Below are 17,682 nucleotides of genomic sequence, written 5' to 3'. Positions count from 1 at the left end.
GTACCAATTTGGAAGATTAAAAAGAAGCTTGAAATCAACTCGGAAGATTAAAAAAAGACCTTATCAAAGACGTTCCCCCAAATCTCCCCGGTTATTATGCTTTTTAAAAAAAATGAAAATCTTAGATATGAATGGATAGGCTTAAGTTTGGACAGTGATTCCAGTAGGAAATAGCCTTTGGTTTTGGAGTGAGAAAAACTGCATGGTAGCAAAGAGTAGAAGACAGTTTGCTTGCCCCAAAGTTGGAGGGTGGAGAAAGGGGTAGGGTTTGGGGTTCCTACAGCCACTGGCATAATTTTATTCTACTTGATCAAACAAGACTGACCTGTGAGGCCTGGGATCATGCTGTTTTCTTTGCGATTGTATTCCTACCGTGTTTCCCCGAAAATAAGACCTAGCCGGACAATCAGCTCTAATGCTGGTTTTTGGAGCAAACATTAATATAAGACCTAGTCTTATTTTATTATAAGACTGGGTGTAATATAATATAATATAATGTAATATAATATATGTAATATAAATAATATAATATATAATATAATATAATCAGGTCTTATATTAATTTTTCCTCCAAAAGACACATTAGAGCTGATTGTCTGGCTAGGTCTTAATTTCGGAGAAACAGGGCTAGTGCCTCACTTAGTGGATGCTAGTAGGCATTCAGATGTTTGTTGAAGGAAGGAATATATCTGAAAAATTTTTAGCTACTCATACTTTTATCAGCCCTCTTGGAGTTTGCCAATTCTAAGCACTCTATTCTAGATTCTTTCCTTTGGGGCAGATATTTTATTTTGGAACAGTAAGGCTTAGACTATAGCAAATACGTAATTCCTCCATGATTATGAATTTGTTTTGTGCAGAGTAGGTTCCTGGCAAATATTTGTTGAGTTAGATATACGGAAGCTAAGATAGAAGAGGTTGTTTATTTTTAGATCAGTTATTTAATGCAGAATGGATTTCTTAAAATGAATATAAAACTTTTAAGTGTAAGATATCAATCTATATTGATAAATGTGAACAGTACAGGTACATATAGCATATATTGCATGATCTTTTTTTAAATGTGTGTGTGTGTTTGTGTATGTGTGTGTATATATATATATGCATAGAAGATAAAAGGCAGATTATACATTAAAATTTTATATCTGGGAGGCAGGGTTGAATGAAGGTTTTTTTGTACTTTTTTCTGTGTACCTTCATTTTACCTTCTGAACTTTCTGAATCTTTGAGTATGTGTCACTTTCAAAAAATCAGAAAATAAACTTTTTAATAAAAGTTACATCAGGAGAAGACACAGATTCATTTTTAATATTGTACTTTCCCTTTTAGGTAGTACATCAAATGTGCTGTTTTCTACTCAAGATCCAGTTGAAGATGCAGTCTTTGGCGAAGTTACTAATCTCAAGAATGGTGATAGAGGAGAAAAAAGACAAAAGCATTTTCCGGAGAGGAGCTGTAGTTTTAGTTCTGAAAGTCGAGCAGGAATGTTGCTTAAGAAGAGCAGTTTGGATCTGAATTCAAGTGAAGTGGCCATCATGATGGGCGCAGATGCCAAGATTCTCACAGCAGCATTGACATATCCTAAGACTTCTCCACTCCATATTCCAAGAACCCACAGCTTTGAGAGTATTAGCTGTCATTTAGCTGATACTAGGACTCGTGTGTCCGAAAGCACTTGGGATTCTGAGCACAGATCTTCCGGGTTAGAGATGCTTGAGGAAAGCCAGGAGCTCCTAGAACCTGTGGCTGATGACAGTGTAGCTGAAACTACTATGACAGAGGATATACATGACGGTCTGCAAAATGATAGTAACAGTAGTCAGCCCAGAGACTTGAAAGCAGGACCCAAAGATCTGATAAATAAAAGAAGTAGTTTATATGGTGTTGCTAAAGCTGTTGAGAGGGAAGATGTTGAAACTGGACGTGATCCTTTGTCTCTTTTAGCCACTGAATGTATAGGAGAAAAAACTTCTGATTCTGAAGATAAGTTGTTTTCTCCAGTGATTGCACGTAATCTGGCTGATGAAATCGAAAGCTATATGAACCTAAAGAGTCCCCTGGGTAGCAAGTCTTCTAGTATGGAATTGCATGGAGAGGGAAACAGAGAGTCTGGCACTACCACTGCATTTATTCACCCTTTAGAGAGGAGATCAAGCCTACCTTTAGATCATGGTCCACCAGTGCAGGAAAATCCTGAAAGTGAAAAGAGTTCCCCTGCAGTGTCTAGATCTAAAACTTTTGCTGCGCGTTTCACTCCCTCTCGAGGTCCTAAGGACCGTTCAACTTCTTTATCAGCTCTGGTGCGTTCTTCACCCCATGGCTCATTGGGTTCTGTGGTAAATTCTTTGTCAGGGCTAAAACTGGATAATATACTCTCAGGGCCCAAGATAGATGTCCTAAAATCTGGTATGAAACAAGCAGCGACAGTAGCCAGTAAGATGTGGGTAGCTGTAGCATCATCTAACTACACCTCCTCAGACGATAAGGTAAGAATGTTTTACGTGTGTAGTCTGTCTGATACTGGAATGTTTGTAATTTTCTATATACAGATTATTTAGAGATTCCTAGTAACTTTGGTTTTTAAATTTTGAAACGATGCATATCCTATTTCTTTCTTGAAATGACTTGAACATAGTTGCACATGTAAGGAAATGAATAGTGAAGAAAAAACAATCAGGACCACTTTATAATTCATAGGTCAGTCTGCCCTAATGATTCATGTTTAAATTTAATAATGATGCCATGTTATATTTGTATAGTTCTTCAGTTTTTAAATAACCTTTACCTGTGTTATCTCCTTTATATAAGTGAAGTCACTCTACAACTTAATCCATAGATTTCATACTGTATAACAAAAAACTGGTAATTCTTTAAAAAATCATTGTAAAGATGATCTTATGAAACTAGATCTTATGAAACTAAAAGTGGGGAAATTTTGCTTATTTGTTTTATAGAAAAACTTTAATTAAAATTTCACTATTGTGTTCACAGAATTTTAGTACTGTAGTAGAAAAGAGATATCTAGAAATGTTTGCTATTATAGCACTATGTTTTAGATACTATCATATGCTATGTATCTATTTTGATACATGAATATATAGGTATGTAACATACATATTTATTTAATGTTAGCAACTCCATGGGTTGGAATTACTATTATCCCCATTTTATAGATGAGGTCTGTGAGATTCAGAGAGGTTAATTAACCCCCAGTTCACACAACCAATGAGTGGCAGAACTAGAATTTGAGGTCTAGGAGATTGGTCCTGGAGTCTATGCTCTTAACCACTTTAGTAGCAAAGAAGGGAGCAATAGCTTACCGTGTTTCCCTGAAAATAAGACCTAGCCAGACAATCAGCTCCAGCGCATTTTTTGGAGCAAAAATTAATATAAGACCTGTTATTGTATTGTATTATATATTATATAAGACCGGGTCTTCTGTTACTTTTTGCTCCAAAAGATGCATTAGAGCTGATTGTCCGGCTAGGTCTAATTTTCAGGGAAACACAGTACAAGAGGTTCCTGTGGGGACTGTCCAAAAAGAGCAAAGTAAGCGATATCTAAGTTGGCTTTTGATGGATACATTTAAAGTTTTCGGTTAGTCAAAGTGGTAAGGTGGCAAAAGGTATATCAGAGAATAATAGGAAAAGAATGGAGATTTAAAACACCATGCATTTTCAAGATAATATAATCAATTTCAGATTGTTAAAGTTCTAAATAGGAAGTAGAGACAGGAAATTAAATTGGACAAATAAGACTTGTATACCATTTGAAAGAAAATCTTATTCTGTATGCAAACTTAATTGAATTAAAAGTACAATATTGAATATTGAGTATTATAAGACAAATTGCATTTGTATTTAAAGAGCGTACAAAGTCAGTTAAGGAAAGACAAAATAAGCTGGCTTCAAAAGTACTTTACCCTGGCATATGTTAAAAAACAAACAAACCCAGAATGAGCCATTTTATATTTGAAATTGCCAGTTGAAATTCTCACAACAACCTTATTTTAAAGGGCACATATTGTCCATATTTTTCAGGTGGTATAATTAAAAGTAAGAGAAAAGTAATTTTTGCAAGGTCACACACCTAATACGTGATAGGGAGCCAAGGTCACGCACGGTCTGGCTGTGTCTGACGCCAAAGCTCCTTCTCGGCTTCTGCTGCCGTCCTGATTCCCCGAGAGACAGTGAGCTCCTGGAGTTCCTTCATTTTATGATATTGAATATTGAGAAACACCCCACATCCAAACATACACCATGGCACAACATAATCTTTGAGTATTATAGGTCATTGCTTGAATGTTTTAGAGTTTAGAAGAAAAATTCCAAATAATAGAAGAGTTTGTAGTTTTGAAAAATATGGGGATGATCATTTATTTAAGCATTATAGGGGAGTTTATTTCTGAAAAGGGTGCGTTAAATGTATTCTCAGTGGAGAAGGTATTATTTATGTGTGTGATTTTACTCTTTTCAATTAAAGGAGGAAACTAACAGAGATTACAGCTTCCCAGCTGGCCTCGAAGACCACATTTTGGGGGAGAATACATCACCTAACACAAGCATCTCAGGGCTGGTCCCCAGTGAACTTACTCAGAGCAACACAAGCCTTGGCAGTAGCAGCAGCAGTGGAGATGTAGGAAAACAGCATCACTCAACAAGTATGGGTTGTCCTCCTCCCTTTTAGTTCATGTGCCTATACCTTTCCCTCCTCCCACCTGACACACAGTAAGCTTCATTTGTTGAGATGATCTGATTTTTAATATAACCACACCACGCTATCACTATTCTTTCACATGATCTACAAGTACTGAAGTCACTCACTGATTTAATTTTAGTTACGTATATTTGTGAATTATATCATTAATTCTGAAGCTTTCGTGTCTATCAGAATCACCTGGGGAATTTGCTTTAAAATATATTCAAATGTCCAAGCTGTAGGCCAGAATTTTTGGGACTGAATCTGTAGGATGGGGCCTTAGAAATGTGTATTTTTAACCAGCATTCTGGGTGAATCAGATGCATACCAGAGTTTGAGAGTCGGTGGGCTGCATCAGTGAAATTTCTTAGCTTTTTTGTTTTAATTATAATTCTATTTATTTTATCCAAATTTCTATTGCGCGTGCGCGCACACACACATACACACAGTGCCAAAAAAATGTATACACATTTTAAGAGATGTTATCTATGTATTACTTTTTGAAGTTGAATTGAATTACGGTAGCAGTGTGTAGGTAGGTAGTATGATGTTCGCTCAAAAGATGGCGTTAATCAAATGAATGCTAGCATCACCATGTGACAGGCAGGACAGTCAAAGAAAATGGCGGAAGCATGGTTGTCATTTGAGGAGTGCAAGACCATTTTGAGGTGGTTTTTGAAAGTCAAGAACGTTATGGAAGTATGACGATGAAGGCGTGAGTATGCAACAACCTCCAACATGCCTAACAGTTGCACGCATTTGTGATAAATTTGAGCTGTATGGTACTGTGTGAAGAAATTGAAATGACATGTGCAGCAATATAAGTGGACACTTTGGTCAACGTAGCTCAAGCAGTAATTCGCCATAATCAGAAATTTCTGGACGCTGATGGTAACCAATTTGAGGACCTCTTGTAACTGTAGAAGTTAGTCGTGACTTGTATTTATCTTTTGTTATCAGTATGTATCGAATACTACAATTTTAGTATTTAATACATTTTTTTCCTTTCTTAAAATGTATATACATTTTTTTTGGCACTGTGTGTGTGTGTGTGTGTGTGTGTGTTTACATTTTTATACTGAACAATTTGAAAATAAATTGCAGACTTCATATGCCCCCTTAAATACTGTAGTATGCATTTCCAAAGAATAAGGACGTTTTCTTATATAATGTGTTATGATGGTTACTTCTCTCTAGGTGAACTTCCAAGAGGCATAAAAGGGCAGGACTTTGAAAAATCAGACCATGGTTCTTCTCAAAATACCAGCATGTCTAGCATCTACCAGAATTGTGCAATGGAGGTAAAAATTCTGTTTCTGCCCATGATAAAGTGGCTATAAATACATTTTTATTTTAGAATGAAATTTAACAGAATTCTGATACCTGGTGGACAAAATAATAAAATAAGTCATTTTGTTGAATTTGCTTGATGTATTATGTAAGCAAGGCAATAAACTGGTAGCTTTTCCTATAAAGTAAGTGAATTGTTAATTCTAAAGGTGATAAACAAAATAAAATTCTCTGTCTCAAGAGAATGGTCTGTTAAGGTTGTTACTGAGGATGTTTTCAGTGTCTGCACTTTTCTACTCTTAGGTTTTGATGTCAAGTTGTTCACAGTGCAGAGCTTGTGAAGCTTTAGTTTATGATGAAGAAATTATGGCTGGATGGACAGCAGATGATTCAAATTTGAATACAGCCTGTCCATTCTGTAAAAGCAACTTCTTGCCTGTTCTCAATATAGAATTTAAAGACTTGAGAGGGTCTGCAAGGTTAGTATTTTAAAAGATCCCTTAAGAGGTAAGTGCCCCCCAGCCAAAGGCATCGCTCTTGGGGAAAGAGTGAAATATTCATGGTATGCTCAGTAAGGTGCCCTTTTCCTTTCAGTCCTTCACTTCCAGTATTTGAGGAGAAATACTAGTAATGTAGGAGACTACCTTTCCGTTTTATTTCACATATGATTATAGTAGCAGTTAATTCTTGGGGCTAAGCTTTATAGATAATTCAGAACTCTAATGTTAGTCATTATTTTAAACTTTCTGCCTCAGTGACCTTAATTATGTCTTCTAAAAGCAAAAAAAGGAGGTGGGGGGGTCTTGAACTCTTCTTAACTTGTTGCCCCCTTATACTAGTGCTCTGTACAGTGAAATGACTGAATTCTAAGCAATGGGAAGGAGAGTAGCTGATCTGTAATCAGTCATTAAGTAATTCCAAGTTTGGTAACTGTACGCTGACCTAGGTAATTATACTTAACCTTCCATTTTATGAAATATTGTCTACCTTTAGCTGCTTTTTAAAAAATATCTTGTTTTATAGGTGTTTATAGTTTTTCTTTTAGCTTCAGATGTGGAGTCTAGTGAAATCATACTCTAATTCCTGACATAGTATCATCAGAGGTTTTTGCAAGGGCCCTCCTTCACTACATTCCTTTGCCTGCCCATTTCCACTCTCATTCCTTTATCCAACAAAGACATTGTGCTGTCTGTGGTATATCCTTGAATATATATTCTTATAAAATATGTTGTTTTGTAGGATTCTCTGTGTTTTTTAGTACTCAGTTTAAAATCTATCTGAGTTGCTACATGTAGGTCTAGTCATTTCTTTCATCCTACAGGAAGTTAATACCTCATTTTACTTATCCATTATCCTAGTGTTGGATACTTCAGTCGCTTCCAGTTCTCTGTTACAAGCATCACTGCAGTAATATAATACCCTGTAAAATATGTCTCTTTCTGGACTTGGGAAGTAGTTTTTCTCAGAATAATAGTCTTAGGAGTGATACCACTGTGTCGTATTCATACATGATTTCAATAAACACTGGGAGATTGCTTCCCAGATAGCTACATTCCCTCTAGTAGTGTCCAAGAATTCTCACTTCTGTACATCCTTGCCAGCATTTTGTATTATCAACTTTTCTGATTTTTGCATTGTAATGAATATAAAGTAGTATCTCATTTTTGTTTGAATTTCTTTGAATACATAGACTTGTTAATTATTCCAGCATTTTCTGTGAATTGCTTATTTATATCCCTTTTCCATTTTTAAATTGAGCTTTCTTTTTCTTGTTGATCTCTGCCTTCAATATTTTTAATTCCTTGAAGAGAAATCATTAATTCTGATGTCCTCATCCATTAATTTTAAACCTTATGATTTGTGCTTTTGGAGTCTTGTTTTAAAAGTTGTTTCCCATCGGTAGGACATGAAAATGTTCTCCTGAACGTTCTTGTTAGCTTTATATTTTACTTTGGTCTTTATATTTTACTTTTGATAACTTAGGTCTTTAATGTACACCTCAAGTTCCCATGTGCACCTCACTCACTCTGTGTTCTCCTATTCTTTATGTCAGTATCATGTTTTTATTGCTCTGTCTTTGTGTTGTGTCTGTAAATTCCCCCCTCATGGAGTTTTTTTTTCTCTAATAGTTACTTATTTTAAAATTTATAAAATTTTAGAGTAACATTGAGTTCCTAAAAGAAAATTCAGCTCAAGTTTCATTGGATTGCATTAGACTTATAGATTTGGGGAAAATGGACATTTTCAATATTATTCTCTTACCTGTGAGCATGGTATATATCTCCATTTAAAAAAAAAACCTTTTTTATGTCCCTTTAAATTATTTTCCATGTCTTATATCCTTTTTTGTTGAGTTAATTGTGTTTCTTAAGCTACTGTGGTATCTTATTTTACATTTTTTAATTGGGTATAAAAGAGCATTGTTGATTTTCGTCCCTAATATGTCATTGTGGAAAATTTCAAACTTATAGTCAAGTTTGAAGATTTCTTTTTTACAGTGACACCCAAATATCCATCCCTACATTCTACAATTAACATTTTACTGTACTTGCTTTATTACCTATTTATCCCTCAGGCCATCCACCAATTTATCTAATATTTCTATTCATTTAAAATAAGATGTCAACATTAATATACTTCTCCCCCGAAGACTTCAACATGCATATCATTAATTAGAGTTCAGTATTTGTTTAGCTTGTTTTTCTTTTGAGGTTAAAGTTGGTATACAATAAAATATACAAATCTCAAATGTACCATTTAAAGAGTGAATGCATACATTTGTGCAAATTCAAACACTTATCAACATATAGAACATTATCATTACCTCAGAAAGTTTTCTTAATGTCCCTTGCAAGGCCCAACACTCACACCGTCCCATCCAGAAGTAGGAGAGAGATAAGATGAAAGTAAAGTACTTGAATGAATAGACGGGAGAGGAAATGACTAGAGACAAAATGGAGATTTTATAAGGGAGGAAAACAGGTATTAACACATGTTAAAATGCTGCTGTTGCTGCTGTTTTTTAACAGAGAAAATTAATGAAATATTTTGCTTCTCATCATCCTTCATAGCTTTCTTTAATGGTTCTCAAAAATTGAAGGGCTCTTATATTGAACTATAATGACCTCTTTTAGATCTTTTCATTTGAACAGGTTAGGATAGGAGCAAAAGAGAAAATGAAAGCAGGAGTGTGTGTGTGTGTGTATATGTGGGGGGGGGGAGAGATGGGGGAGAGAGAGAGAAGGGGGAGAGAGAAGAGGGGAGAGAGAGAGAGATTGAAATAGGCAGTATTTCTATGGATTATATAATTCATTAATGACTGATTTAATATAAAGTGTTTCTAATTATGAAGTATAGAGGACTCTGGGATTTTTAAAGACTTTTGTTTTGGACTGCTCCATATTTAGCTTTTTCCTGAAACCAACTACCTCTGGTGACAGTTTACAAAGTGGCAGCATTCCATTGGCAAATGAACCTTTGGAGCACAAACCTATATCCAGTTCAGCAGAACCTGACTTGATCAACTTTATGGATTTCCCCAAACATAACCAGACTATAACTGAAGAAACAAGCTCTGCAGCTGAATCAAGGTATCGTAGGGTATAGAGAATTCCTCATAATAAATTGGATATCCTTGTAAAAATTCTATCTTTAAAGGTAACTTGCCTCATGTATGCATAAGTTCTAGCGTTTTAAAAATTTAATCTTAACTTCTTGCTATATTGTTTAAATACCTAACGAATGAATCTGATGATTAACTATTTTGGAAACTATGTTTAATATTTTATACTATGTTACAAAATTAACTTCTGTCGTGCGGGAGACCCTGCTCGCTTCGCCATTTGTCATGCGGGGCGGCCTGTGGGGCCTGTGGGGTCTCTGGTCCCGCTCCCCACATAAGAACGCAGGATACGGTGAGGCCAACAAGGAACACCCACGGAGCCATAGGTAGGGGAGCCATACCACCACTATGGTCTCACTGGAGGCTGGGCCCACCGGACGCCGACCTGCTGTCCGCTTTTCCACCAACTGACCAACCGACGACTCTTCTCCACTCTCTCCTCTGTTCCTCTCTCTCGGCTCTCCTCTTCCGCTCTCCTTGGCTCTCCTCTTCCGCTCTCTTCGGCTCTGCTCGGCTCTGCTCGGCTCCTCGGCAATCCTCGGCAGTCCTCCGTAGTCGCAGCAGTTATACCAGCGGCCAATTGGCTAACCGGCCACAGCCGACGGCCATTCACCACCCGAGCCAGTACCCCTTCACGTAAGGCCGAGAGCCTGTAAACTACTCTCTGGGGCTCTGTCCCCACACTTCTCAACCAGTAAAGACTACTATTCTCCCCTTTAGTGTACTCATTGCCAGTTTTCAAAGACATATTCTGTTTACTGTGAGGTATATTCTTTACTCTTAAATATTTATTTACTCAAACATTTATTGAAAGCCTATTGAGGGCCGGCCTGGTGGAGCACCATGCTCCTAAAGCTGAGGTCGCCGGTTCGATTCCCACATGAGCCAGTGAGCTGCGCCCTCTACAGCTAAGATTGTAAACAACAGCTCTCCCTGGAGCTGGGCATCCATGAGCAGCCTGAGGTTGGTGTGGGCTGGTGCCTACCGTGTGCTGCCACGAGTGGCTGGCAGCCAGCGTGAGTGGCCGGCAGCTGGTGAGAGCTGCTGTGAGCTGCTGTGAGCGGCAGACTGACGACTGGCGACCGACTGCCTCAGCCAGGGAGGGGGGAGTTCAATGCTCATAACACCAGTGTGGGCCAGGGAGTTGTGTGCTACACAACTAGACTGAGAAACAACGGCTTCAACTGGAGTGGGGGGGAGGGGGCAGGAGGCGGGGGGCGGGGGGGGGCAGAAAGCCTATTGAATACTCAGCATTATGCTAAACACTGAAAATGAAAAAGAATGATCTGGTCTTTATCCTTAGGTGGATCATGGCCTGGTAGAAATGAATCTACATTATTTGTTTACATGCAGTATCGTTACTTTTAGGTGATTTTGTTTAATAAAGATAAAATAATGTTTGAATCAAGCAACTGAAGACAATGCATCTTTTAAAAGTAAAACCTGCTGTCTGCCATATGTCCTTTTCCATCCTTCACAGTCATCCACTCTAACCCATTTTTCTGATCAGTTTTACAAAACCGCTTGAAGAAAATTTTATTCTTACAAGGCAGTATTTATTGACTCCTCTCAGATATATTCAGGAGACTCAAAATTCATTGTAGAAAGTACTGTAGCTCTACAGATTTATTGTTTTATAGAACAAACACAACATTTCTTCTTTTTTTTTTAAAGTGATGAAATAAAGAAAGCCAGTGGAGATGTCCAAAGTATGAAAATCTCACCTATGCCTAATAGTGTAGCAAAGCGGAATGTATCTTTGACTCGAAGTCACAGTGTTGGAGGTCCCTTGCAAAATATTGACTTTTCCCAGCGACCGTGTCCTGGCATTTCAACAGTTAGTCTTCCAAACAGTCTGCAGGAAGTTGTGGTATGTAACAACATTATAATTATATTGTATATTCATGTAATTATGTATTAGAACAGCACATAATTCTTCTGTAGATTTATTTCAATGACATGAATAGTGATAAGAATTTTTCATAAACAGAACTTCTAAATTTCAAATACGTAAAAAAATAAACAGAAGTGTAAATAAATGAGTCCCTTTGAGCCATCATTTAGATTCAGTAATTTTCAGTTTATGGCCATTCTTCTTTCATGTATACCCTCATCCACTCACTTCTTTCCAGATTATTTTGAAGGAAATTTCATAGATTTGATTTGTAAATATTTCAGTGTGCATTTCCAAAAGATAAGGACTCTTTTAAAAATACAATGCCATTATCAGACCAAATAATCATATCCAATTATTTAGTCTTTGTCCAAATTTCTAATTGTCTCAAAAATGTCAAGTATGTGTTTTGTAGTTTGAGGAATCAGGATCAAATGAGGTCCATGCATTGCAATTGGTTGATCTGTTTTTTAGTCTTTTTTAATGTGTAGACTCTCTTTTTTCCCCTTGCAATTTGTTGATTACAACCCTATATAGTGGCAATTGTATCTAGAAGCTTGATCAGGTTCAGGTTTTTTTGTTTTGTTTATTTGTTTATTTTTGTAAGACAACTTCATCAATGGTGGTATATTCCTCCAGTAGGAGACGTGAACTATCTGTGATATTAGTAGCTATTAATGCCACAATGCCTAGATCAGGTTATTCATTTGGAGCTCATAAAATGATGGTAGTGTAATTCTGTCATCATCTTTATTATGTGGAATACATATAAAGAGAAACTTCCCTCAGGTTTTCTTGGTTTTCCAAAGATGCAATTTATGTTGGAAAGGCAAGATAGTGTTTAATTTCTTTCCCTTTTATTTACCAATTTTCAGAATAACAAGTTGGGTTCCTAGCATTCTCCAAGGTGATCCATTAATTTGAGGAAATAGGGTATCATTGTAAACGTGTTGATTTTTATGTAAACGTTTATGTTTACATCTATTGCTGCTGTTATCCTTACTGATGCTTACATTATCCCATCTCTGGTCAGCTAGAACGCTTTACAAGTTGGTGTCTTAGTCTTTTTGACAAACTCTTGTAGCCTTTTTGTAATTTAAAAAAGTTTTCTTGCTTTCTTATATGACAAGATGTTTCATGCTCATGTTACATATTTCCTTCTCCAGACCTAGAATCAGCCATTTCTCTAAGAAACCCTTTTAGAGAAAGGTGGTATTTGGACGCCTTAGTCTGGGCACTAGGGGTACTCATTAATGAGTTGGTCATAAACATTTTATTCTGATAATATTATGCACAACTTAAAAAGCCTAGGTGGGTTTTTTAAATTTTCATTATTTTGTTTGAAAACTGCTCGTTATTTTTTGTTGCAATCAAATGTAAACATGAGTTAGATGTAATTTTAAAAGGTGTCGAAAAATTGCCTCATCTGTTTTGAGTTGTAGGAGGAGGGTAAAGTCACATATCTTTTTGGTATAATCATGATAAAATATCTGAAATGTAAACATTTCTTATTAAAAAAATTGACAAGGAAAAAATAAATCATACATAGGCCACTGCCCTTACCAACATGATAAAGAAACTCAATCATGTTTAAAGTAGGGTCTGTTATATGGATTATTAATTTTCCCTTATAATTATTTAACTTAAGGGTATTTATGATTAAGTATTTTTTTTCTTTTGGGGGTTTTCATTAGGGTGTAATGCATGAAGCAATGGCCCTGAAATAACTGATTTTGAAAGGATAGCTAGAGAAGCATAATCTCATTGAGAAATACTCTTAAACATACAGAATTAAATGTAATATTCATGTCATTTTGTATTATTTTTTTTAAGGATCCTTTAGGGAAAAGACCCAATCCTCCGCCTGTTTCTGTGCCTTACTTGAGTCCTCTAGTGCTTCGTAAAGAACTTGAATCTTTACTAGAAAATGAAGGTGATCAGGTGATTCACACGTCCTCTTTCATCAATCAACATCCAATCATTTTCTGGAACCTCGTATGGTATTTCAGACGTTTGGATCTTCCCAGTAATTTGCCAGGACTTATCCTCACATCTGAACATTGTAACGGAGGTATACAGGTAGGGTACCAACTTCTATATTTATATTACATTGATGTTGTTCAGGTGAGGGTTAACTTCAAGTAATAGAAAGTATACAATAATAGTGGCTTAACAAGACATAGGTTATTTCTCTCACTTAAAAGTTTGGGTAGGCGGTCCAGGGATGGCCGTGTTAGGGACCTGAGATGCTTCTGTCTTTTAGCTAGCTCAGCTGTATATGACCTCCATTTCCAAGTTCTATACTTGGTCCAGGATGACTGACTCTACTTCTAACTTATCACATCCACATTCCAGCTAGCAGTAGGGAGAAAAATGGATAGAGAAGAGCATGTCTTTATTTATGGACAGTTCCTGGAGTTGCACATAATATTTCCATATGCATCCATTTGGCGAGAACTTAGTTATATTGTCATTGGTAGTTGCAAGGGTGGCTCGAAAAGGTAGCTTTTATTCTGCACTGTCATATTCCCAGCTGAAATTCTCACAATGACCTTATTTTAAAGGACTCATCCATATTTTTCAGATGATAACAGTTATAAGTTAGAGAAGTTAAGTAATTTTTGCAAGATCATAGACCTAATAAGTGATAGACAAGATCACAGTCTGGCTGTGTCTGATGCTAAAGTTCTTCTTTGCTTGCATTGGAGCCCCGATCCCACTGGAGATGGTGAGCTCCTAGAATTCCTTTATTTTATGATATTGATTATTGAGAGACACTCCACATCCCAAACATACAACACAATCTTTAAGCATTACAAACTCTATTTTTACTCATTTATTTTAAGTAGTAGTCAGTACAACAAGATAGTGGAAATTATTGCACTTTCTCTTAAAATTTTTGATGGTAGTTAATCTTTCATGTAGCCACTGTGCTAGTTACCAAGTTGTAATTCCAATCCCTAAAATTTAGAATGAAAAACCTGCACTTCAGAAAATAATAACATTTATCATCAGATCTAAATAATAATTCAAATTTTTGCTCAGAATTTTAGGTCTAAAGTTTTGAAAAAACTCAATCTGTTTTATATAATCAAGCTTTGCTAGGTCTGCTGGTAAATTCTTGTGCTTGAGATACTAATACTTTTTATTGATCTCTCTTAGCTTCCTCTATCATCTCTGTCCCAGGATAGCAAACTTGTGTATATTCAGCTGCTATGGGATAATATCAACTTTCATCAGGAACCAGGAGAACCTCTGTATGTCTCATGGAGGAATTTTAGTAAGTAAAATAGAATTAAAGACATAAAAGACTTAAACTGAAAACAACCCAAATATTTATCCACAGGTGAATGAATAAGCAAATTGTGGTACAAGCTGTCCATACAATAGAATACTATTTAGCAATAAAGAAGAATGGACTACTGGGGGTTGGGGGGCGGGGAATAGAATCAAGGAGAAGAGAGAAACAAAATCTTTTGCATTATTTAAAATTTTTAAATTCATTTTTAGTATCTTTTCAAGATTTTTTTCCATTTTTGTTGAAATTGATTTGCTATTATATTGATCCATTTAACTATGTCAGGTTTCCATGCGAGTTGGAGAATATTTTGTGTGTGATTTTTCTTTCAAATACCAATTTGGTTAGGTAGTTGGAGAGTCAATTCCATACAGTGAAAGAATAATTTGGATGTGTTGGTATAGGATTACAATTTCAATTATATGGATACTAGTCTTAAAGATTCTGGCTTCATTTTTGTCTTTTATATTTAGAAAATATTTTTACAAGGGGTTTAAAGGGTTATCTTCCAGTTCAGAAGCCTTTGAGTCAATAAGAAACCACAAACAACTGAGTAGATAATTGAGCAAATAATATCAATAGGCAGTTCTTGAGGAAACACTAAACGGCTTACACAAACTGTATGAGTTGCTAGAGCTAGCATAACAATACCACAGACTATGTGGCTTTAAAAAACAGAAATTTATTTCTCACAGTCTGGAGACTGGAAGCCCAAGATCAAGGTATTGGCAGGTGTGGTTTTTCCTGAGTCCTCCCTCCTTAGCGCGCAGATGGCCTTTCCCCTGTGTGCGCCTGCATCTCCCCGTGTCCTTTTCTTATAAGGAGACGGGTTATCTTGCATTAGGGCCCCACCCTGTGACTTCATTTAACCTTAATACCTCTTTAAAGACTCCATCCAAATATAGTCACATTGAGGGTTAGAGCTTCAGCATATGAATTTGGGGGGGACATAATTCAATCCATTACACAAACATGAAAAAAAGGCTCAATCTCATTATTTAATAAAATATAACTTAAAAAAAAGAAAATATAAACTTAGATACATCAGGATGGCAAAAAATTTTAATGATTAATATCCAGTTGTTGAGGATATGGAGGAAAAGAATACTTTGATGTACTGTTAGAAATGTGAAATGATATAGTTCTGGAGAACAGTATAACAAACATCCCAATTCAATCTGTGGATGCCCTTTAACTTAGAAATCACAGTAAGACAACTCTCTTCTATGGAAATACAGTATATAAAGCTGTCTGTACAGAGATTTTTTTATAATGATGAAAACTTTAAGTAAATACCTAATAGGAGAATAGTGATAAATCTACATTGAAATGTTGGCAACCTATTATTATATTGAGTGGAAAAAGGCAGGTTCCAGAACAGTATATGATCTTTTCCCCCTTTTTTGTAGAAAACCAAAACCAAAAATACATACGTGTTTTTAACATATACATAGAAAAAGGTCTAAAACCATATGTTCCAAGCTGTTAACTGTGGCTATTCAGAAAAGAAAGGGAAAAATTCACTCTCTATATATTTTTTTATTTTTTTGTACTTTTCAACAATCTATCACTACTTTGCAATTTTTTAAACCTAAAACTGTAAGAAAATAATCCAGTCTTTTCCCTTGAAATATGCCAGTAACAAAAATTATGGTAAAATATATAAAGTTGTTCTTGTATTTTTGTTGTTGTTCCAGTTTTGATATTTGAATGGTTTTTAGGCAAGAGCAGAGTAACTGAAATTTATGCTAGAAAAGAATTGAATTGAGATGCCATTTCTTTAGTTCTTTTCCTGCATCTCTTCTGTTTCGTGAAAGGGCCATGTATGCAAAGCTGCCCCCAAATGCTGAAGGAGCTGAGAGGACAAGAAAACAATGCAGACAGGTCCACCTTGTTCGTTTAATAGGGAATTTGCTTACAGATAGCAGTCCTGGGTGGCAGCAGGACAGAATAGGGATCCCTCCACTGTTCGCCCCCAGACCACCAGTTTTATATCCTCCTAAGACATGGACCTACCGTGATTCCCCAAAAATAAGACTGGGTCTTATATGAATTTTTGCTCCAAAAGATGCATTAGGGCTTATGTTCAGGGACTGTCCTCCTGAAAAGTCATGTTAGGATTTATTTTCCGGTTAGGTCTTATTTTGGGGGAAACAACAGTATGTATATACTCTGAAAGGAAGGCAAGGGTGATCAAAGGGAGCAAAGGGGCCAGACACCAGGGCTCTGGTGCCATGGCAAGTTAAAAGGTAGATAACGCTGAGGGCGCCTTGTTCCGGAATAGGGCTAAACGGTAGAGGAAGGATTAATGATAGTTTGTGATTAACCCAAAGCCCCTGTACACACTGCAGAGTCCATCTGGGGGGAACAAAGATAGGGGACAGGGGTTCCGGCAGATTAGTTTTAGAATGAAGTTAGCTTTTTAAGATCAAATCAGCTCTGTCCACACATCTTGAAATAGATGTGTTTCAAAATGTTGACAATTTTTGTTGGGATAAACTTTAGAGCTCTCAAGAATGGCCTGTGTCTTTACTTGATTGTCTGCTTTAAATGAAGAACTGGCATATAAATAAGATGAAAAGACAAATAAGAATTAAATGAGTGATGACTTCTAGAATGGCAGTGTGAGGAGCTCCGCAACCCACTTCCCAGCAAAACAACCATATTGGTGAAAATTATTAAAGGGAAAAAATAAAAGTCTAAGGCTATAGCAAACGAAGAAACATTTATTCAAGAAACTATACTAGATTTCAGTAAAAGCAGTGAGTTTCTGTGGCACTTAAGCTACAACGTGCTGCTCCCCCAGCTCCCAGTCAAGGGCTTCGGTGTCTCCCTGGGAAAGACAGGCTTCCAGCCGTTCTCATCCTCTCAGCTCTGTTA

At 36.4% G+C, this 17,682-nt stretch overlaps 1 protein-coding gene across 6 annotated transcripts in view; it reads left to right on the top strand.

The window, feature by feature from the left end:
- DENND4C (DENN domain containing 4C) overlaps positions 1–17,682 on the top strand; it is a 98,168-nt gene that overhangs the window by 71,021 nt on the left and 9,465 nt on the right. For all 6 annotated transcript variants that reach the window (XM_019750356.2, XM_019750357.2, XM_019750354.2 and 3 more), the window contains 8 exons: positions 1,330–2,486; positions 4,483–4,660; positions 5,896–5,999; positions 6,292–6,467; positions 9,396–9,578; positions 11,285–11,480; positions 13,338–13,583; positions 14,667–14,784. In XM_019750356.2, the coding sequence (XP_019605915.2) occupies positions 1,330–2,486; positions 4,483–4,660; positions 5,896–5,999; positions 6,292–6,467; positions 9,396–9,578; positions 11,285–11,480; positions 13,338–13,583; positions 14,667–14,784 (2,358 nt within the window). The remainder of the gene's footprint in view (positions 1–1,329; positions 2,487–4,482; positions 4,661–5,895; positions 6,000–6,291; positions 6,468–9,395; positions 9,579–11,284; positions 11,481–13,337; positions 13,584–14,666; positions 14,785–17,682) is intronic.

The sequence above is a fragment of the Rhinolophus sinicus genome, linkage group LG04 (assembly GCF_036562045.2).
Source record: "Rhinolophus sinicus isolate RSC01 linkage group LG04, ASM3656204v1, whole genome shotgun sequence".
Lineage (NCBI taxonomy): Eukaryota > Metazoa > Chordata > Mammalia > Chiroptera > Rhinolophidae > Rhinolophus > Rhinolophus sinicus.
Note: the sequence above shows the minus strand (reverse complement) of the source record. Positions and strands in the feature narration are given on the sequence as shown.